This window comes from the organism of the source record quoted next, unplaced genomic scaffold (assembly GCF_019419815.1).
Source record: "Pyrus x bretschneideri cultivar Hongxiangsu unplaced genomic scaffold, Pyrus_bretschneideri_v1 Contig74, whole genome shotgun sequence".
NCBI lineage: Eukaryota > Viridiplantae > Streptophyta > Magnoliopsida > Rosales > Rosaceae > Pyrus > Pyrus x bretschneideri.
This window is the reverse complement of record NW_025999814.1, coordinates 1077794-1101487: the sequence shown is the minus strand read 5'-3', so window position 1 is coordinate 1101487 and position 23694 is coordinate 1077794. Positions and strand designations below refer to the sequence as shown.

The following is a 23694-nucleotide window of genomic DNA, read 5'->3' as shown; positions in this document are numbered from 1 at the left end:
ATACCTAATCACCTTCCATCATGCGTACTAGTAATATGGTCACTGTCTTTTTGGCTGGTCACCACGTGGCACACACCTAGCCATTCAATGGTTGCCACCTAACATCGACTTCATGATTAACCTTACAATTATTTGACCTCCAAAAAATTATACAAGATGCTACGAGCATATAATAATTCTTACTATCTTCATACAAAGACCTATTCGATAAATTAGTTTTCAAATACTTCTCTTCTTTGGTAATAAATTCTTGGATTTCACACTTTCCCCCACCATCTGTTTGTAAAGTCTTAATGGTTGCAGAAAACTGAACTTGAACAAATGTATAAAAGGAGACAAATGTATCAAAAAAGTCTGATTTATTTATAAGTGGGAACACCCAACAGAATCTAGTACATTCATCAATGATAGTTACATAGAATTTGAAACAATCAATTGAATTACATGGTGCAGGACCCCAAATGTCAATGTGTACAACTTCAAAAGGTATTTGAGATTGATGAGTACTAGATTGAAAAGGGAGTTTAGTAAATTTCCCTTATAGGCAACTATGACAGACTATTGGTACATCATCCTTGGAACACCTAATATTAGCTTTACTTAGCATAGTAGAAACAATAGTATTGGTAAGGTGACCTAACCTACTATGCCAAAGAGATGAACTGATAAGTTGTCCCAAATATGCAGAAACCTTGATATTGTTCGGTGAATAAGAAGAATGATGTTTGGCCATGGATGGGATGGGGTAAAGTCCATTACTGCATAGCCCTTTGTAGATGATCCTCCATGTGGCCTTGTCCTAAATCCAAAAACAAAATGCATAGAAAATCAACCAGCAGTTGTTATCAAGACAACTTCTATGTACTGATAATAGGTTCTGAGACAACTTGGGCACATATAAAACAAAATTTAATTTGATAGGATGTACTGATGTATGAATAACAGTGCTGCCAACACTTTCAAACCTTTTCCATTAGCATTTTGAACTGTCTCCTTTGTTGGATATGGAGAGGCTAAAGACAAGTTACTGAGATCAGTGGTCATGTGATTCGTGGCCCCAGAATCAGCAAGCCAAAATTGTGGAGAAGTCTGTGATGAAGATGCCTGAGAAGATGATTGAACCATATTCTGCATTCCTTGTATAGAGGTTGAAGAGTAAGATGGAATCATTGTATGCATGGTTTGCATTGCAGGCTGAGAAGGAAACTGAGGTGCTGAATGAGCATATGAATATTGAGCCATAGATGGTTGTTGTGGACTAATGTATGAAAGACCCTTATCATCGTAAAAGCAAAACCAAGTAGTGTGGTTGTTCTTCCCACAAATATGGCAACTAGATTTATCCATTGTCTTGGAATGGCAAAATGGTGCAGTAGGACCACAAACATTACACAACTGACAAAAAAACAGATTGAGCAAAAGGCACAGTTGGAGATGGACCAAGAACACCTGAGGTAGGGACATGAGTCTGATTAAAGAACTATTGTCTTGGTGTAGGATACCTATACCCTTGATTGAACTTTCCTTTACCCTTTTGCTTATTATTGTTGAACTGCCTAAAACCACCAATTTGACCATAAGATGATCCAGCAGATGAACTATATGTCACATGACCATGATTAGATTGAGTAGAATAAGTGGAAGACATAGGTTAATAAATGGTATTGGTATTAGCAACCATGGCAGACAAAAATTGAGATGATACATTGCTTTCCACAATTAGTTCTTCTGCTAGTAACTAAGACCTAAAGTCTTTAAGAGAAATTACACTTTCCCTACCTCGAATAACACATCCGAAAGTATTGTACTCAGAAGGCAAGCCATTGAGTGGCAATATGACAATGTCCTCATCAGGAAAGTAAACCCCAGCAGCAAACAAGTAATATCGAGCCTCTTTAATTCATTGCAAATACTTAAACACATAATCTGACCCTTTCTTAATAATTTGTAGATTAAATTTCATCTGAAATATAGTGGTTCTTGAAACAGTAGAGAACTGTTCTTTCAATCTATTTCAAAGATCACGGGCACTAGAATTACCAATAGCACAAGAAATGGCAGCAAGTGATAAAGTCGCAGTAATCAGTTGCATCAATGCTCGATTATGCATTTTCCAAACAACATAGGCATCATTCTCAATTTGAGAAGAAGGATCACCAAAGACTATACTAGATTCACTCGGATTAACAATAAATCAAGAAGGATAGAGATTAGAGCCATCAACAAACTGCAAAATTCCATGACCTTCTAACAATAATTGCATTTGAAATTGCCAATTCAAGTAATTCGTATCATGAAGCTTAATATTCACAAAAGTAGAAATTGTGGAAATCAGAGCAGTAATTGGAGATTGAAGAATATGAAGTTGTGATGCAGTTACCATATTTGCAAACTTCGAAGGAAATTGTCACTTAGACAAAAAAACAAACACCTGGTTTGCAGCAAATCTTCAACACAACGTCAAAGATCCCAATTTGCAGCAAACCCTAGAAATTGAGAGAAGAAGAAGATTGTCAATCGCACAGTGAGAGAACATGATCGTGAGCAATATAGAGCTGAAATCGTAGAGGCTATATCAAATTAGAGAAGCGGAAGCAACAGAAAGATCGAACAGATTAGCGTGAGCTGATCCGGCCATTGATACCATGTTAATATTTATACAGATATATCAGAGACAATTATCAAGAACTAGAGAGAGAAAATAAGAAGATAGAGAGAGAGATGAAGGTATTGTTGTATTGATTTCTTACTCAGGAAGTCATTACACTTGGACTTATATAGGAGCCAAATACATGTAACTAACAAACAAACTAAATGCACAATCTGTTACAAGTGTCATAATCACATAACACTACTATATCCTAACAGAAACATGGTCTGCTGATTAGAGCTTATTACTTAAAGTACCATTATTTCCCTAAGCAGCCTTGAGTTGTCACCGTACAAGAAATAGTTTCTGTGCAGATGATGGGTGTAACCGTAAACCTGGTCTAGATTTGTCATCTTTTCATTGCCTCTTTATCCGTGCTCTTTGGCATTTGCTCTTGATATCCAGACACATCTTTGTCTGATCTCTTAGCAAAGGCAAATAGCAAAGATGGGGAAAAATCTTTAATGAAAGGGGTAGCTCCCTCTCTTCAATCACCATTTCTTTTCCTTTTTTTAATTTTAATCTTTTTAGAGATGAAGGGAAAGTCTACGGGAAATAAGAAAGATAGAAAGGTATAAAAATAAAATGATTATCAAAGTAGCCATTGATGTTCTTTTTTATTGATTTTTTTTTGTTCATGCCACAAATAAATCATTTTTCTTAGCATCTTATTTTTGTAATTTTAGTAAGTTGTACGTAAAATTCCAAGAAATATTCAAGTTGATTGAAAATGTTTATAATTAAAGAGGTGTGGAAATATCGATCATAAATAATTGTCCTCTTTTTTTTATTGGTAGTTTTAACGAAAAGCGTACTGTTCACTTTAACGAAAAATCACATTTTTACACTAAAAAGTCAATCCTGGTACTATTCACTTTATCCTTTATTTTGTCCTTATCGTTAAAACTCAAAGTTTTCAAGCCCTTTTCGTTAATTTTTTTTTTTTTTCTGGAAATAGTTGTACGACTGTTTAGATTGGCAATCTCCCTGTGTTTTACTTCAATCTTACATGGCATGTTGAGATTCTACTTCACTAATTGATTATATTTTGTGTTTTACTTCAATCTCATATGATATTGTGAGGCTAAAGTCTATCCCCTTTTTTCAATGTAGATAATATCGTTTGTTAAAAAAAAAAATATATATATATATATATTATTGTGATAAAATAGATTGTTGGGACATTCAGTTTTTGGGAAGGAGACATTGAGATTCGCTTCTTATATTTGGTTTATTTGGTTTTTATGACTAAAGAACTTCAGGTTTTTAGGTAGTTAAAAAAACAAATAAATCTCAAGTCTTTGTCTGCGTACAAGGTATGAGGATCCTTTAATCCTCTTTGTGAGGATCCGGCATATCCTCCAATCACATTCGTTCATCGTATATCGTACGGTCAGTTTTTATTAGATACTATTTATATTCAATTTTAAATAAAAATTTACAATGATTTCTGACCGCACAATGTACGATGAATAGATGTAATTAGAAGATCCCCAAGATCCTCACAGAGAGGTTAAGGCGTAATCAACTAATATCGTCATTGCCTACTATGTCACGTGATGGTGCCGAATGTTTACTTGACTCTACAACCATACTTTTACTAAATACATTTATTCTTGCGAACTAATTGGTGCTCCCTTAATTTTGATTAAAACACTACTTTTCTAATCAAATTAAGATTAAGCACACATAATCTTAATCTTGGCAAGTGACGCTATAAGCCTATAACCCAGCAACCCACGTTGGTGCACGCAATGTCGTGACATGTATTTGCATGTCTCTCGTTGCAAATCCACTGAATCACTTACACATGATCAAGATTTCTTACAATCTAAACTGACCATTATTTCAAGATCAATATTTCATACAATCTAAACTGATCCACTAAATCACACACACACACACACACACACATATAGGATCAATATTTCTTTCAATCTAAACCGACCATCATTTCAGGATCCATATTTCTTACAATCTAAACCGATCATCATTTCAGAATATTATTGAATTTTTGCAAGGATGATCTTGTCCTGATAACCTAAAATTTGAATGGTTCGAATCATGAGATTACATTGTGGAGTGGGCTCAAATGAGTGGTTAATGTTGTATTAAAATACTAACTGGTTAACGCTCTTAAGGGACCCCTCAAATAATTTTGATTGAGCGACAACTCCAAACCGTCTATATGTTTATATATCATTCATTAATCATCCTTACACTAATATACAAATTCAAAACCATTAAGATATCCGATTGTAGTGAAGCAAATAGATGAATAAGATTTTTCAAAGATTCATTAATATGACTACCATTAATCCAACAGACAAATAGTTTTGAATTTGGGTGGTTTTTGGTAAAATTGATATTTAAGGGAAGACAAAAAATAAAAAAATAAAAAATAAAAAAACAGATAGTTGGCTCGTGAAATAATGTCAGGGGGGTTGTACAAAATGGGTATAAAAAAACTATGATAGTGTTACCGTCTCACTCAAAAAATCAAAATATATTAAAAATTTACAAACAACAGCGTTAGTGAGTTAAATTATTAGTTGTTCAGATGAAGAGAGATCGATGAAAATCGAACCCACACCAGGGTGAAGGTTTGCAAGCTAAGTCTCTCAGCTCTCATTTTCTTCATTCTTTCTTATTCTTGCATAATCGGTTTCAGTTGTTTATAATCACTTGACTGTTAAAATAGTGCCATGTGCAAAAGGAATTGATCAGTAATGCCAATGTCCAAAGCATTCAACTTGTTGGCAATGTTAACCAACTTCAGTAAGTGCTCCCGTATGCTGCTAGAGCCATCATGCTTGGAGTTTATTAAAGCTGACAAATAAGCCCCAATTTTAGCTTTGTCTGATCTCTTGAACTTTTCTCCAATTTTGTCCATGTAATTCTTAGCCAAATCAGAGCTAGGAATCCCTCCCCTTAGAAGTCCTCCATTGAGTAATTCTTAGCCAAAACAGGGCTAGGAATCCCTCCTCTTAGAAGTCCTCTATTGAATTTTGCATGATGAGTAGAGACATTTGATTGGCTCTATCCCACTTTGCAAAATTCTCTCTTGTGCAGTACTTTCATCAGTTAATGTAGAGAGTTGAGGTACCTTGAATGCTATGTTAAATTCCAACATCCCAAGGTTCATTTCAATTTGATGCTTCCATGCTTTGAAGCTAGTTGCCATTTAACTTCTCAACGTTCTTGGTATAAAAAAACACGTCTTAAGCCCTTCTAAAAATGTTGCATACGGACCTTAGGCTAAATTTTTTAGTTTGTACCCAATCAAATATCTAAATACCAAAAATTATGATTCCCCTTCCTTCTCCTGTTTTTAAGCTCTCTGATTACATTTTTTTTCCTATTTTTATTAAGTAAACATGCCATAAAATTGTTGTGGGAAAAACAGTCGTGGTTTGAATTAGCAACCGTGAATAAAAGGGTGGAGAAGGCAACACGTTGGCGGGAAACTACAAAACGACACCGCATGCAATCAAAGGGGTAGATAACATGTTCTTTGATACAAACAAGTAGAATCTCACTCTTACAAACACTAATCAATCTGTAGAAACACTTCTTACTAATCAAGCAGTCACAATTCGAAAAACCCAACTTGAATCTCTTATCCTTTCACAGCTCCAGGATTAGGTCTACAATAAACACAACATAACTGAATCAGATATAATCCTTAACTAAACTGATTCAAGATTCATATAATTAATACTTGATTCGTTTTAGGCTCTTTACATATAAGCATCTCAAACCTCTGTTTCTTAGTCAAACACCTAAAACACTGTTTTGAAAAGAAACAAATATTGGACACAACCTGAATATTATTTTACCTGACATTATTTGTTGAGGCAAGGAGTTTTTCTGCATAATTTTAGGGCTCTTCTCAGATAAGCACAGTTTCAAAGAAAGACACTGAATCAAATGTTATTGTACCTGACATTAACACTTGATATGTGAAGCGTTATTTTCTATAATTTGATTCTTGAAGTGTTTCTTGTTAACAGTAACAGTAGTCAGAGGCTATGCTATTAAGTATTCATTTTTAAGTGCTTTGCATGTAGTCATTGTTGAGGAAAGACCAAGATCAAACAAAAGGGGTTGATTGGTATTCTACATTGTATTTTGAAATGAGTTGGTGCATAATGGACTTACAGTCTGCACCTGTTTTGATCCAGTGCCCCCTGTTCTCATTTGAATTCATGCCGCTAAGCACAAATTGGGGTGGGTTTGATTGGCTCTTGTAGAGCCGCATGCTCTGATTTGAAGAAAATCCTTGTTGAGGATATAACAAGATGTCTTCATCCTGATCTCCATTGTTGCAAGTCCCCTCACTGCTTGGTTTCTTCCTGCTTTGGTTCCCTTTGTACTTACCGGGTTTTCGCTCAGCCGCCGAGGTCTCAGGGTGAACTTTTCTACGGAACATGTGAAGGATCTACACACAAATTTGATATACATATACCCCGTTTCAGTTCAAATTACTTTTTCGATGCGAGAAGCTTGGAATGCACGTAAAATGTTTGATGCAATCATATAAAAACTGTAAGACGGGCGGAGAGCATTGGCCTAGAATTACCCTTTTTTTTCAAAATATTTAGTATCACATGTATTATATTTCCTTCTTTTTTTAGGTAAACTTAATATTATACTTTTTTAGTATATACACAAAATTTCTAATTCTATTCACCAATGAATAAAACAAGATGTCTCTTTTTCTTTTCAATCCCAACAACACTCATCCTAAAACTAAGCATCTTATTTATAAACAAATCGGTAACTCTTAAAATATAAAATCTAAAGTCTAATTAGTTTTATCAAAATAATATTCTTTTACATTACCAACCGAAGAATAATAAACTTTGAGCTTTTCTTCCTCCCCTTCTTGAAATTTCAAATATTTTGTCCTCTAAATTCCCAGCCCACAACAATATTAAGGTTTGTAAATCTCTCTATTCTTTGTAACTTTTACTTGGTTTTTAAAATTTGACATATTTTGTTCTCCAAATTTCCAATCCATTCTTCTCATTTTTTATTTGAAAATTCCCAATTTATTCTATCTTGACTTGGGGTGGTGTTGGAGAGACCATCTACTTGAGCCATATTTTGGGATCACATGATTATATAGCGGTTAATAGTTGGATTATTTCTTTAAATCATTAAAGGAAATTAAATCATTAACCACCACATTGGTCTCTAAAATATGGTCTAAAAAGTTGGTCTCCTTAGCATTTTTATTGACTTGATATTGGAAGGCTAATTTCTCTTAATCCTTTTAAATTTTGATTTACTAGTCTATATTAACTTGATATTGGAAGATTAATTTCAACATGAAAAAAGCATTTAGCACCTCAAAAAAATTTAATTAGCTCACAACTCCAAGTATGTATTATATTGTCTTGTACCGTACTATCTATTTTTTTTAACAATTGTGAGGCCCCTCCTCACATAAAATCATGGCTCTGCCAGTGCTGTAAGAAGCAAAATTTTTCCATATTTTTCGTTAGAGTTACCTTATTGAGTTTTGTTTCTGCTGAAGCATGATCAGCAGCTATGCCGGAGCCACGAGAAGAAGCGTGAAGCATTTTTTTCTTGAGCATCTTTTTGATTAAGTGCATGGCGGACTTATCCGCTTGCTTCTCCTCTTTGATCAATTCTGCTCCGGAGATCTCCTCAGCCAATTTAGTCCTCTGGAACAGCTCACCAAGAGATGTCCTGTGTTCCTGCTTTGCCACTATTATTGTTTCAGACAACACATATCCCGACCCGAAAAGATATCCCTGGAGCGGGCACACCGCCGTTCCATTATTCCCATTGTTCTCTGCGCCTTCCAGTGCCTTCCCGCTTAGCGTAATGGTGCTTCCTTGGCTACTTCTTCCATTGCTGACATAGCTGTTTCTTCCAGATGAATCATTGCAAATATCATCCTTCGCCGGATCAGCCACTAGCACTTTCTCCAATTCGTCATTGATGAGATTCAACTCGTTCTCCGCGGCCTCAGTTTCTTTTGCGGTTATGTTCTCCACGGAGATTCCAAGCATTGGGGTTGATGGTTCCGTGTTCACTTGGTCCAAGCTTCCAAGGGTGCCGATTGCTAGAAAGCCATGGAAGAGCTCAGATGCCTCAGCAGATGATTCCTCTTCATAGTATTCTTCTTCTGTCCTGGCTGCTTCTAGACTGTTGAAAGATTTTCCAAGGTGCTGATCTTTCGGGGCTTGCGTGAAGGGTTTCGTGCCCCAGTTTGACTTCTGATAGTATTGTTGATCGTCGAGCGATGGCTGCCCTGAAAGACAACCACAAGAATGTTCTGACACAAAACGCATTGTAAGGAACTTGGATGAACATTATCTTTTTTTGGTTTTTTTATGTGATCATAATTGATCTTTCAAAATTTCTAGTTTGGACTAATTCTATGTTCTTAGGCGGACTAATTAAGTTTTAACTGTTGGTTATTTTTAATTATTTTAATTATATTTTATTTTAAAGATTCAAAACTTATTATTATCTTATTTATTTTTAATACTTAAGAGTTGTGTTTTATTTGAAGAGTCATAATCCTTTTCTAAAGGGGTATGAGAAGTTCTTTAAATAAGAAACCTCATACAGAAAACGAAATACGTTAAAAACTATTCTGTCTCCTTCACTTCTCACATTTTTATCAGTCAATTTACATTCCTACTTTATAATTCTTGAGCAATTGATCACTACTTGGCAATCTCGTCTGCCGTTGGCGTGCATAACGGATTAGACATCCTCTGAGGCTTTGGGTTGTATCTTGGAGCTGTAGGCACCGCCATAACCTGCACGTAGGGAGGCATCTACGGCTTTGGGGCAGCGACATCGCGCCTCTCTTTGGTTCACAAGTCAAATATTCTTATTCCTTTTTTCCTAATTTAATTTTCATAAGCCTGATAGTGACTATACATTTGATTTGTTATATTTGATCATGAAAAAAGTTGATATATTTCTGCAATATATTTCATATAAGAATGTGTAGTCCAAGGCATAGAGCGACTTACCAACGACGGAAACTTTAAATGGATCGTTGCTATTCTGCCGAAACATGCGATGCATCCAACCTAGTAACTGCAACATTAGGAGGCAAAATCAGTTTATACATCACAATTGTTGAAGAGAGAATTTTACAGATTTCAACGTTGAAATGATCAATCAAATAACAATGGCATATGACATATGAACAAAATGTTGAAACAAAATGATCATTTTAGCAGATGGAACAATGTATTTCCATTATTTTAGCCACTGTCCTATAAGAATAGGAGAATACTAGGGTTTTTCTTTTCTTACCTTCATCTTGTAACCTTTCCTTGAGATGACTTGAACTTTGCTAGGAGAGGCTCAAACTGTAGCTTCTTTTCATTACTGGTTAGTCAGTCTTTATGCTTATTTATGAACAAGGTGTCAAATGCATACCCGAATGCCTCCCGCGCTCTCAAGAGAAAGTGCGGGAAAGACAGATGATTACAAACTGGGCTGGCTATTCTTTGTGAAGGTCAAATCAAGTGGCCAGTGGGTCAACTGGGTCCCGACCCCAAATCCAGTCACGCACATGGGTACATAATGTGAGATTGGTTGGAGGGTTTATATATATATATATATATATATATATATATTATTTTTTGGTAAATTACATTTTACTCTTTAAGATTTGACTATTTGTGTTTAATTACAACCTTATATAACATTTTCAAAACATTTAAATCTTATACATTTATTACCCTTTTATTTCAATATGACATATCCATCAGTCAATCCGTTAAACTATAAAGTGGTGATGTAGTAAATCTGAAACTTATTTTTGTTCTGACATAGATACCACAAATATGCCATATAAGCCCCAACAAAAAAAAACTCAAAAAATAAATTCTTTTAAAAATAAAAAAAATATTTTTTATTAAAAACCGTGGGCCCCACCCCCTGCCAACTCCCAGCCCCACTCTTCTTCCCACTCCATCCATCTCCTCCCCCACCCCTTTTTTCCTACCCTCACCGCCAGAACCACAACTAATTTCCCCCACCACCTTCTTCTCCGGCCGAATTCGGCATTCTTTGATTTTGATAAATATAATTTATCTAAAAAAAAATAGAAACATCTCCATCCAAGAAAATCAACAAGGAAGCTAAAAACCCAAACATTAAAGGCAAACAAAATACCCAGTCCCTCTTCTCTAAAAAGCTCCCTTTTTCTGCACATTTTTGGGGAAAAACTGTAAAACCAAACATGGAATGGACACAATAAGCCGCCTTTCTTGAATTCCAATTCACAATTCAAATTTCTAGCCATATATTAAACGACCCCAAGTAGAGGGATTTTACCAGAGAAAGCAAGAACACTAAGATGGGTGAATCGGCCTGCCTGAAGAGATCGTTCTCCGACCCTTCGGAGTGTTCCGCTGAAGTCAAAGAGGTCAGTCTTCCTTCTGCAGAATTTCCCATTTCTTTGACTCTTTATGCTTTTCGATTCATGGGGTTTTCTTGTTTTCTCGAAATCTATAATGGGTTTTGATCCGCTTGATTTGTTTTCGTCGCACTGGGTTTTGGTCCCGTCTTCTCTCTCTTTTTCACGCTGCACCAGCAGCCAAGACGCAGTGCCGAGGAGACCAGATCTGAACCTCTGAATGGCTGATCAATCAGTCCGGATCTGATGTGAATCGGGTAGCTCCGATTACCCAAATCGACGTCCACAACGGTGGGAGCCACAGGACCCGTTTTGCTCGACGGCTGATCCACCACCTGCGCTGAGCTCGCCATAATCCTCGACCTCTATCTCTGTAACGAATGGTGTGGTGAGGGGTTCGTGGAGGTCGATGTCGATGTGGGTGTCTTTCGCAGTGCTCGCGGCCATGGCCCACGGGAGTGGCGTACGGAGAGGCTGGAGAATCTGGGTTGGAGAGAAGGATTTAAGTTTTAAAATTAAATTTATTTTTAACTATATTTTTTTTAATTGAGATTTTTTGTAATTTCTTTTAATTTAATCCACGTGGCACATATATTGTGGGATTCGTAACGTCCACGTTGGTAGCTAACGGAAAAGTTAATGGTTTTTATATATATTCTTGTTTAGTCTTGTTCATATAGTTCTGTTTGATTTATTCAGTTAGGTGGTTAAAAGTAAAGAAAAGGTGAGAGATTAAAAAAAAGTGTGAAAATCAACTTCCTTCCATTTATTGTGAGCTAAATGGTCTCTTAACGTAGGAGACCAAGTACCTGGACTTTCTTCTGGAAGCTTTTCTATTGGATTTGCCTAGATTTCTAAAAGAGGAGGATTCTCTACCCTCATATTCTCATCTTCTTTTATTTTCTCTTCTCACATATTATTTTTTGTCATATTATATCTATAAAAAAAATCAATATAAGATGTTGACGTAGTTTAACCGTGACCATTCAAATAGGAGGACATGAAAAGATAAAGAAATTAAGAGAGTAAAGAATCTTCCCGATTTCTAAATACGGCGTTTCTGATGCAATTGTGCACGTCCTGTTTTGAAGAAAATGCCCATATCAGTATCAGGTGTGTACCATGTTACTATGGGGCTTCCAGTTACATGTTCGTGCACATCTTCCTGTAGAGGATGATAAGGTAATTTTCATTCAATTATTTTCTACTATTTTGTTATTTTACTGGCTAGGTATGCTGTTGGGAGTTCCCTATCTTGAACAGTACGGACTGCAGAAAATATTTTGTCGGACCCCAAGCCAAACATAAAATTCGACAATTAATTGAATATTAATCCTTTGATAAGATTGAATTCAATATTTAAAACCTAATGTAAGATCAAACATTAATTATAGCCGTTTGACTAGATATCCACATCAACATTTATATTTAAATTCATAATTAATTGCTATTAGATACTTAAATACCTTTTTTCTTTCCCAAAATGCCCATATTAAATATTTAATTTTTTTTTGTAAAACTAAAAAAATTTGATTTATTGATTTGATCCAGATTTTTTGCCATCATCCTTGACTTCCTGTATTAATAAATGCAGTTGAATGATTGAATCCTTGACTTCCTCTATTAATAAATCCATATTTTTTGCCATCATCCTTGATTTCCTCTATTAATCATAACAAAAAAATATTAATGAAACGTTAAGAAAAAAAAATGCAAAATACATGGTCTATCATTATGCAAGTTGCAAAGTAATGAGTATATACCAAATAATTACAAAATGATTGAACCAAAGTATGTGTACCGAAATATGTGCATCAAAGATGTGCATCGAATTATATAAATGTACTGAAATATAGTACCGAAATATATGTACTGAACCATGTATATCGAAATATATGTACGAAGCAGTGTTCTAAAAAACGCCCTAGGCGGCCCTTTGGAACCGAGGCGATTTTGTGCAAAACGGCTGGAAAAATCGTGGTGGCTCTAGGCGGCTGGGTGGTTTTTCTTTTTTTTTCTTTTTTTTTTTTTTTTTTTTTGTGAAATTTGTTTAAAGTCTAAGTTCTAATTATACCTTGAAATTTTGTTTATTTTATAGAATAGGTGTGTTGTGCATCAACTTAAATTCAGGGATGCTAAAGATAAGTAGCTTACATTACTAAATTTCCTTATTTTCCTCCTATTTTCCATTTTATGTTGTTTTAAATTGTGAACTTGTTGTATATGTGGCATCCTACAATACTCCTCACTATGGTTATATGGCATATATGCTTAATGTGTTTTTAAATTTTGGACTTGTTGGATACTCTTTTTGCATTTTATCATTCTTTTATTATCTTATCCATGGATTTCATACAAGAATAATTTTTTGAAAGTGTCAATATGCACTTATTTACAATATATACAAGAAATTTACCTAAATCCGCCTAGCCGCCTAGCCCTAGGCGCTAGCCCGCCGCCCGCCTAGCGCCTAGCGTTTTTTAGAACCTTGGTACGAAGTATATGTACCAAAATGTATGTACCTGTATAGTTCTCAAAAGTATAATTAGCTATACGAAAAAGGGCTTCTTGTTGAGATCACTATTGTTGTGAAATGAAAAACCAAATGGAAAAAAGGCTTCATATATTTAGGTCTGACAATCACCAAATGGAAAGTTCCATTCAAATTAATAGAATTTTTTTAGGGAAGGAGGGAGGGAGAGAGAGATCGAGAGAGCGAGAGTGGGAGAGAGAGATGATCACCACCTTATATCAAATTCTCCAACATTTCTCAAATGAGTAATAAATTAAATGCAAATATTTGGATTTCAAATGAGTAATAAATTTTGCAATATTTCTCATAAAATCAATTATTGTTCACAAGGATAAAATTGGAAGAAAGAAAACCATAAAATCAATGTAAAATGGATAAATATAATGTGGAATATGTAGGATGACATGTAAACCGGATCAAATGACGAAATTCAATTCTTAATCTTATACCAAATATTAATCAAAAGTTGATCTTATTCCACGATTAAACTCTAATTTCCTATTTTCTATTCATGGGAACATTATCACATCCCGACCTGGGCACGACTCCGCTGTAGCACAATATTGTCTGATGGGCACAACTCTGCCGTAACAAGATATTGTCCGCTTTGGGCCCCAACCACGCCCTCACGATTTTGTTTCTGGAAACTCAAACGAGAACTTCCTAGTGGGTCACCCATCTTGTGATTGCTCTCGTGCAAACTCGCTTAACTTCGGAGTTCCGATGGAACCTAAAACCAATAAGCTCCCAAAAGGCCTTGTGCTATATGGAGATGGGCATGTACATATAAGGTATAGATGATCCTATCCCCTGGGCGATGTGGGATCTAACAATCCACACCCCTGAGGGGCCCAACGTCATCGTTGGCACATTCCCGGCCAGGGATTGGTTACAATACCAAATTGTTACATCCTAGATTGGCTCCGCCGTAGCACCATATTGTCCGCTTTGGGCCACACCCTCACAATTTTATTTCTCGGAACTCACGTGAGAACTTCACAGTGGGTCACCTATCTAGGAATGCTCTCGCCCGAACTAGCTTAAATTCGGAGTTCCGATGAAATCTGAAGCTAGTGAGCTCCTAAAAGGCCTCGTGCTATATAGAGGTGGGCATGTGCATATAAGGCATAGAGGATCCTTTCCCCTGGGTCATGTGGGATTTAACGAACACAATATAATTCTCTACTCTTTGGTCGGTCAATCACATGCAGGTGGAATAGGCATAAATTTTCGGTGCGACAATCAGATTACTTATATATGATATTATTAATCCACTTATGTTTTTTTTTTTTTTTTTTTTTTTTGGAAACTGATTATTATATTAACCAGAGAAAGCCACACAGGGCAGAAAGCCAACAAGGGCAAACAAACAGATTAACCAACTAGGAGAGAGACAGGGGGTACAAACAGACACACAAGACCTTGGAGTTAACCCAATCGCTCAACATCAAAAGACTAGTTCGGCGGGCAGGGAATGCCGTCATTGTTGAGAATGCCCACAAGCAAAGATGGAGGTTTTTCGACCTAAACGGTATCGCACATCTCTGCACTAGAATGAGACGTCACATAGTTCGCTGCACAGTTTGCTGATCTTGAGACCCAAGACCAGTCGCAAGGATGGAAGGAATTCCTCAATGCACTGATGCAAGATAGGATGGGGAATGCCTCTCAACTGCAATCACCAATCTGGCCATTAAGGCAAGACACCACCTCTAACGAGTAAGATTTGATGATAATTTCAGAGAAACCCTGCTGCAAGGCCAACATGCATCCCTCGAGGACCGCCGAGGCTTCCGCCGAACACACATTTGAAGCCTAAACCTCCCTGCGACTGATCCCAATGCAGCAACCTTCTAAGTTTCTTACTACAATACCTGCAAATCCACCGGTTCGACCACCCATAAGGCCCTCAATCCACGATGTGTCAACATTAATCTTTAGCTTATTCACTGGAAAAGGAGTCCAATTAGATGGCGAACACGGAAGCCTGTTGTATGGTAGAAGGGGAGGGGCCAACCTGGAGTGGGCAGCCAAGAATGAGGCAATTGCAACCCCTGTTATATGGATAGTTTGAGAATGGGATAGGGTTATGTTGTTGAACACCTCATTGCAGCGAGCCTTCTAAATGTTCCAGCATGTAAAAACAATTATGGACAGAGATTTCATCCATTCCTCTACGGAGCTAAGATCTGAACCCAAAAAACCTTTAAGCCATGCCTACAGAGATCTTATAGACCCCTGATCCACACGGTTGCACAACGGCCCACCAAAGCAAACCCTTTCAACCCACGGGCAAAGCAGCAGAAGGTGTTCCACTGACTCCTCATAGGAATTACACAACGGGCATAATGATGAAGGGGAACATCGCCTAACAAATAGACTTAGTCTCGTAGCAAACCCCTTCCTAAGGGCCCTCCACATAAAATTTCGAATTTTGGGGGGGGGACCTCCTTTCTCTATTTGCATTTCCACACCCTTGATTCAACAACATTAGCTGCCAAATAACGATAAGACCGAGCTCTAGCATTACGATCATGCAGCCACCTGTAGCCGAACTTGACCCAGTACCTTCCTCTACGATCAGCAACCCACATGAACTTGTCACACCTCGTGGGGTCACCAATAGGTGTATCCAGAATGATTGCATGCTTATCCGGAGAGAGTAGATCAATAATAGGATTCAAATACCATGAAGAGTGTTCCTGATCAATAATTGAAGAAACAGAAAGTGTGTCATCTGCTGAAGTCCCTAACAAAGGAATGGGGTGCCTCATTGGTAAGGTAGGAATCCATCTATCCACCCACACCCTAATTTGTGCCTCACTCATAATTTGCCAATGAGAACCTTGGAGCAACAAGTCCTGGCCTGCAAGGATACTCGACCAGGCCCACAAAGCCCTTCCCCTTCTATTGGCCTCCCTAAAAGACCCATTAGGAAAGTACCGGTCCTTAATAACCATAGCCCAGAGAGAATCAAGCTCATGGATTAGACTCTAACACTACTTGCCAAGAAGGGCCAAGTTAAATTCTTTCAAATTTCTAAAGCCTAAACCTCCATCAATCTTAGCCTTACCCATAGTTTCCCAGCTAACCCAATGAATCTGTCGCTCCCTCTCTTTCTGACCCCACCAATACCTTGCAATAACAGCATCAATATCATTGCATACAGAGTCCGAAAAGAGGAAAACATTCATTGGATAGGCAGGGACGGCATAGGCTATCGATTTAATAAGAACATCTATGCCCGCTTGAGATAAGAAACAGTGCTTCCACCCTTGAACCTTGGCTAGGACATGATCTTTAACATAAGCCAAGGTTGCCCTTTTAGTGTACTTTGTTGCACCGGACTATCTCTGACTGGACTAGCTTCAATGACTAAGCTAGACTGGCTTAAACTAAACTAAGCTGGACTAATTTAGTGAAGTGTTTGGTGTAGCGTTGGACTAAGAAGCAGGACTACAATATTATATTATTTTATATTAATTTACTATATATCAATTAATATTTTATTATTACTTTTTCTTTTTTCTTTTTATTTCTAGAATCCTCTTCTTCATTTTGAAAAGATCTCGTCCATAAACCCACTTAAGCAAACTGACATTCCACTCTGAGAAAACAAAGCAGCAATCCATCTCACAAAGCCTTCTCTCTCACGGGTAACTCCCAATTGTTCATCAATCTTTGCTCTTCAATTCATAATCTATCTCTTATCAATTTTATTTTAGATTTTGTGCTTAAACATTCATGGGTTTTAATGGGTATTTCAAAATTTTGTTTTCTGCCCTTTCCCTTTTTCCCCATTTTTGTCCCTCCGCCTATCCCTCTCATTTCCCTTTTCTCCCCATTTTCGCCCTTTTTTTTTTTTTTGTTACCAGTGTCTCCCTCCCCTTCCCTTTGTTTCTCTCATTTCACCTCTGTATAATGTCTCATCTTCCATTGCTGTCTTTGTATTTATTTTTTTTTTCTTCAAATTTGGTTCTTGTATTTTCTGGGCAAATCACAGTTGATTAAGAAAATTCACTCAGAGTCACTGCACCAATGCTAAAGTTTTCAATCTTGCTGTTGGCGGAAGAATTTGGATCACCATGAGACCCTGTTTTTGCCGTTGTTCAGGTCGACCCAGATGGAAAAAGACACCAAATCACTGACCCAGATGCTAAAAGGGTGCTGGGTTTACGGGACGATGGAGGGCTGATGCTGCTTATGTGGGTTTGAGTGACGTTGCTTGCAAAAGAGGGAGACGGGACTAGCAATCCCGTGGTTTTTGGGGGGTCTCACTAAGACCTCTTAGTGAAGCCTTTAGTGTAGGCGAGTCCGGGGTAGTCTCAATAAGACTAGTCCCGCATGATAACAAACATCAGACTGGACTAACTATTAGTCCAGTCTAGTCCAAGGACAGTTAGTGAGGGCAAACAAACACCCCCTTAGATCTCCCCCAGATAGTCGGAACACCAAGATAGTTTCCTAGATTATCCACCGAAGGCATCCTGAGAGAAAGAACTAGCTTCTCCCGTGTGTCTGACGACGTGTTGTTGCTAAAGAAAACCATTGATTTCTGCAAGCTTAGCTCTGGCCCCGATGCATGACAGTAAGAATCCAAGATGCTTACAATATTTTGGCAATTAGTAGATAACGGTACCGTCGACAAAGAGGAGGTGAGAAAGCACAGGCCCGTGCGAGCTCAGCTTAATTCCTTCTAGAAAGCTCGACTCACAGGCACAATGAATTAGCCGTGATAGCACCTCACTGAGTAATAGAAAGAGGTAAGGCGACATTGGGTCCCCCTGTCTTAACCCACGTGTTGGGGTGAACTTCTTGCCTAGTTGGCCATTTATAAGAATCGAGAAGTCCACAGTGGTCACACAAGCCATAACCAGCCTGACCCAATTAGAGCTGAACCCCATTTTAATCATGATAGCCTTAAGAAAGTCTCATTCTACCCGGTCATAGGCCTTGTTCATATCGATCTTCATGTACCTAAATTTATGACACGTAAATTAATAATATCATTTGACGAAGCAACAGTCAAACTCAAAATTTTCTCGTGAAATACTTCAACTAAAAGAGCTTTAGCTGATAAACAATGATAAAAGTATATATGACCGCTTTTTAATAATTATCTTCATACTTAATTAGCTTTAATTATAAGATTGAACATCTTTTGAAAAAGATTTCTTTCTTCTTCTTTTTTCTTCTGTTTGTAGTCAATATATTCCAAGTTTAAACTAATCCAAACCTATTGCTTATCGTATGTCTGTACCAAACTAGAAGAGGGGGCGTTGAGAGGGAGCGAAAGGTGCAGTCGCACATGGTCCCAAATTTGAAAGGGCTCCCAAAATTTTTGTCATCTAATATTTATATATAATAATGTTCTGTATTTAAAAATTACTTTTATTAGCACTTTAAAATATCATCGTGCACTCCTTATAAGCGTAAACTTTTTCCTTTCTAAATATAAAAATTTAGGGTATAATGAGATATTTTGAGTGCTAATAATAAGGTGAACACCTTAAAAAGGGTATTTTTTTTTCAATTTTATTTATAATAATATTATATATTCAAGTGAAACTTTAAAGTTAGTTTTGAATTATTATTTTTTTTATTTTTGATTTTTGATTTTTTTATGTTTGGTTGTTAAAGATTGAACTGTTTTTTATTATGTAGTGAACATTATGTATGTAACTCTTTTTATTTATTAATAATGATATTTTTAAACTTGCAATCAGTAAGTGCTAAACTTTGTTTTGATTTAAATGATTGTTTTCTAGTGTCAATAGATTGTTCTACCTTTTTTTTTTAAACTATCTTAAGGAGGGGCATTTTTATAAATTTCATACAAGACTCCCAAAATCTCATAGACATCCCTGCAAACTAGAATGTAGTGTTCTACCACGTTTGGAATCTGGAGGATATAAGCTTTGATGGGATCGGTTGCTGGTCTTGATTCCACATCTCCCTTCAATTCCTGTCATGTTTTCTGTTTGATAGTTGCAGCGAATGCAATGGCATTCATTTTTCACCATCTTTCTGGCGTAACGTAGAATCAAAAAACAAAACTTCATGCATGCATCAGGTCCAAAACAAAACTTCATGCATGCATCAGGTCCTTTATCATGACATCAAAAAACAAAACTTCATGCATGCATCAGGTCCTTTATCATGACCTTAAATATTCAGAAATTGTTTTTGCCCAACATGAGATGGTAATCTTTGGTGAAGTTATAAATTTATATAAAATAAAAGCCTTCAAAAATTGATCATAGGTTTATTTATAATTGCCAATTTATAATTTTTTTTTGAGCAATCTAAATCAATCAATCAGTACAAAAATCTTAAAAATCCTAATAAACCCAAGATGAGAAAAATACTGATATGATTGGAATTCCGTGAAACAACCAAGTGGGATGAAAAGTGGTTGACTGAACTTGAACACCAAAGAAGCTTTGAATTAAAAGATATAAAGTCTAGATGAAGAAAAGCGTTTGCGTTCAAACGGCGTACGTAGTTTTGGTTTGTGTCAACTTAAAAAATATTGAGGAAAGGTCTTCTTATTTCATTTGTCTTGGCTAGCATAGAGATCAAATGAAATTTCAAAAGGGGGATTTTATGTCATTGGGGCCGGGGCAGCCAATGCATGCCGCATCTTGCCAAGCTGTCCTCTCCTCTCCCATTGTTAACCATTCATGTCATGTACTTACAACTATCATTATGCGCATAGGAAGGAGGTGATAAAAGTGAAAGGGTTTGTACTTAGAGACAAATTAAGGTCTGCTGATTGGAGCTTATTACTTAAAGTACCATTATTTCCCTAAGCAGTCTTGAGTTGTCACTGTACAAGAAATAGTTTGTGTGCAGATGATGAGTGTAACCGTAAACTTGTTCTAGATCTGTCATCTTTTCATTGCCTCTTTATCTGTGGTCTCTGGCAACTGCTCTTGATATCCAGACACATCTTTGTCTAATCTCTAAGCAAAGGTAAATAGCAAAGATGGGGAAAAAATCTTCGGAAAGGGTAGCTCCCCCCGTTCAATCACCATTTCTTTTTTGTTTCCAAAAAAAAGAAAATCACCATTTATTTTCCTTTTTTAATTTTAATCTTTTTTAGAGATGAAGGGAAAGTCTATGGGAAATAAGAAAGATAGAAGGTTATAAAAATAAGATGATTACCAAAGTAGCCTTTAATGTTCTTTTTTATTGAATTTTTTTTTTTTTTTTTTTTTGTTCATGCCACAAATAAATCATTTTTCTTAGCATCTTATTTTTGTAATTTCAGTAAGTTGTATGTAAAATTCCAAGAAATATTCAAATTGATTGAAAATGTTTATAATTAAAGAGGTGTGGAAATATCGATCATAAATAATTGTCCCTTTTTTTTCCTGAAAATAGTTGTACGACTGTTTAGATTGGCAATCTCCCTGTGTTTTACTTCAATCTTACATGGTATGTTGAGATTCTACTTCACTAATTGATTATATTTTGTGAATAGCAGGAGACATGATCATGGATTTGTCCACTTAATCATGATGGCTACCTGAACTTGCTTTTTATGATAATAATTCTCACAGTGATATCTGAGAATGCCCCACTTCATCTTCTATCTTTAAACGACATCCTATTCTCACTTTTCTTAGAGACGCGCTTTTCATTTTCTCCTCCATCTTGCTCTGATTTCTACTCATTATTCACCTTTCCAAACAGTTCTTCTCTTTTCCTCTCCAAATCTCACCTTTTTCTGACCAGTCCGTGCTTATTCACAAAAGCACTGCCATTGTCTTTGCATTCAACAATGCTTTCTTCCTCATCCTTCTCCAATTAATCCACCCCCAAATTTCTGCTTCTCTTGCTAATTGAGTCACTAGTGCCATTAAAGAATAAATAAACAAAACCAAGCCAGCATACTTCTTTGACTAGCTTGAATTACAAAAAAACCTCCAACAATATTAGCAATTAATGATGAAATTGAACATAGAAAAGACAAAAAAAAAAATCCTAAACATCGGGAGAACTAATGGAGAATAGATAAGACTGGAATTTGCGGAAAAATGATGAAACAACACCAAGAAAAAACAAATTAGAAGATAATTCCTCAAATAATCTTACCGAATGAGAAAGGATGAGGTTGAATTCGAATTTCTAGCAGCAAAAAGAAAAAACTAAGAGATAACAAAAAATATTAGGGTTAGGGAAAGGGGATATTTGAGAGAGGAACAAGAAACATAAATCCTTACCTGCTTCAATTGTGTCTCAACATCAATGGTTGTGGCAAGAGTGGCAAAGAAACATCTATGCTTTGAAGGGAGGGAGACAGGCGGAGAATGAGAACGAGAGAGGCGGAGAGTGAGAAGGAGATGAGAGCGTGCAGTTGTGTTTTTTTTCTTCTTCTACTTATTCATAACAGAGGTGTTTGCGACCAAACTTATTCATGTCGCAAACAACAGAGCGCCAAAGTTCAGTGTGCATAAAATAATGAAATTTAATAGTTATTGCGAGGGCCACACCACGCATTGTAAAAAAGGTGTCGCAATTACCATACTTTCTTGTAGTGATGGTTCTTGGCGAACATCCGAACCTTACGTTAATGATACAAGAATGGGGCATTTTGTTTTAAAATTACAAATTTGTCTAGTATGGACCGGCCAGGATCTATGGTCATTAAATCCTTAGTCCTTTGATCATTGACTAAAGATCCAACGACCATGAATCTCTTATATGCTATGATCCAATTCATTCTAAATTTTTTGATAAATTACTGCAATAGTTCAATGCTTACAATGTGCTAAACTAAGAGTTTGAGGACTTTATCAGATGTCTAATTCTCACTGTATCTTCTTTGACTGGTCATAGACAACTCACAATCCATGCAACCAACGAATGGAAAGAAAATGAAGGTTTCCGGATCCATGTTTAGAGAAAGATGGTATTGTCCGAGCAAAAAGGGACCCAAGTGAACTCCTCCTTTAAAGAAACCAACAGCAAACTGGAATACGAATCGGTGAAGAAATTTTCTGCAGATATCATGAGGGGAACACAATGTGTATTCAAGGTACGCTCCCCATCCCCACTTGATCACCTTTTTCACTCGATTATCCTTTCATAGCGCCAACCAAAAAAATCCCATTTTCCAAATGTGAAGGGCAGGCGTTACTTGTCCTAATGCCTACAGCTCTTTCTGTTCTAGTCCTCTACTAGCTAGACCTTAATTATTAGGTCTGTGGTGATTACAATTTTGTCAACTTTACTCGCAGAGTTTACTTCTGTTAGTAATTTTGGTCAAATGTTCAATTTCTGATGATAATTAAGTTTTACCAATCGACGGAAATTGAACAGCTGATCAAAATTAGTAATGCCAACTAGAGAAATAAAATTAACAAAATTAAAGCCACAGCACCTGAAATGACAGTAACTTTTGACCTAATAGTTAACCTGCTTCCTCCTGCTGTGGATACAAATGGAGGGTGATTAATATACAACCCTCGTCATCTTATTATCGTTATATTATACTAGCCTTCATGCACGTGCTTGAGAAGGTATTTTTTGAATCACAGCATGCTACACGATTTATGCGTTTTAAATATATATATATATATGTGTAAATTGATAAAAGGAAAGTCAAATATTTGAAGTAAATAAATAATTTTAGATTATGCTAGAATAAACCCCTCATAAACCAATTAAAGCAGTTGAATTCACATAATAAAATCAATCTCTATATAATTTACATTAAAAATAGAGAAAATAATATTTAATAAACAATTGATTGAATCACATTATTGTTAACTCATTATGAGGCTAAGCCCACCCATTCCATAGTGTAGATAATATTATTTGTTAAAAAAAAAAAAATCATTTGACAACTTATTTAATCACATTATTATTCGTGTGTGAAAGAAATTTTTTATAATTAGCACGCCTCTTAAGATGTTTTGAACGTGTTTAAAAATAGAGAAAATAATATTTAATAAACAACTGATTGAATCACATTATTGCTAGTCCATTGTAAGGTTAAGCCCACCTCTCTTCCCTTTAGTGTAGATAATATCGTTTGTTAAAAAAAAATAATAATTTGACAACTAATTTAATCACATTATT

The 23694-nt window shown here is 36.3% G+C and overlaps 1 protein-coding gene and 1 long non-coding RNA gene across 8 annotated transcripts; one reads left to right on the top strand and one right to left on the bottom strand.

Moving 5' to 3' along the window:
* Positions 1-6112: 6112 nt before the first annotated feature.
* Positions 6113-10104, bottom strand: LOC103961434 (protein LAZY 1-like). Of its 7 annotated transcripts, none has more exons than XR_007254767.1 (6): positions 9962-10104; positions 9673-9739; positions 8167-8960; positions 6812-7091; positions 6490-6592; positions 6113-6297 (listed from the first exon to the last, which is right to left on the bottom strand). XR_007254767.1 is itself a non-coding variant. In XM_048574778.1 (6 exons), coding segments are annotated over exons 1-5 (1149 nt in total). In that variant the 5' UTR covers positions 9968-10104; the 3' UTR covers positions 6113-6297; positions 6490-6518. The 7 variants fall into 7 exon arrangements, 4 of the variants coding, with proteins under 4 accessions (XP_048430735.1, XP_048430733.1, XP_048430734.1 ...); XM_048574778.1 differs by having other exon boundaries at positions 6490-6520; XR_007254766.1 differs by having other exon boundaries at positions 6490-7091.
* An 835-nt stretch (positions 10105-10939) lies between these two features.
* LOC125472840 lies at positions 10940-11747 on the top strand. Its single transcript, XR_007254770.1, has 2 exons — positions 10940-11081; positions 11253-11747. It is a non-coding gene; the product is annotated as an uncharacterized LOC125472840 (long non-coding RNA).
* The last annotated feature ends 11947 nt before the right edge of the window (positions 11748-23694 follow it).

What these genes read in the sequence shown, in the direction of transcription:
- LOC103961434 (XM_048574776.1), bottom strand. An exon ending in ATTTAAAGTTTCCGTCGTTG is followed by an intron (nt 8,961 to 9,672) that starts GTAAGTCGCTCT and finishes GTTTTGTGTCAG; the next exon opens with AACATTCTTGTGGTTGTCTT. An exon ending in GATCAAAACAGGTGCAGACT is followed by an intron (nt 6,298 to 6,811) that starts GTAAGTCCATTA and finishes TGTTTATTGTAG; the next exon opens with ACCTAATCCTGGAGCTGTGA.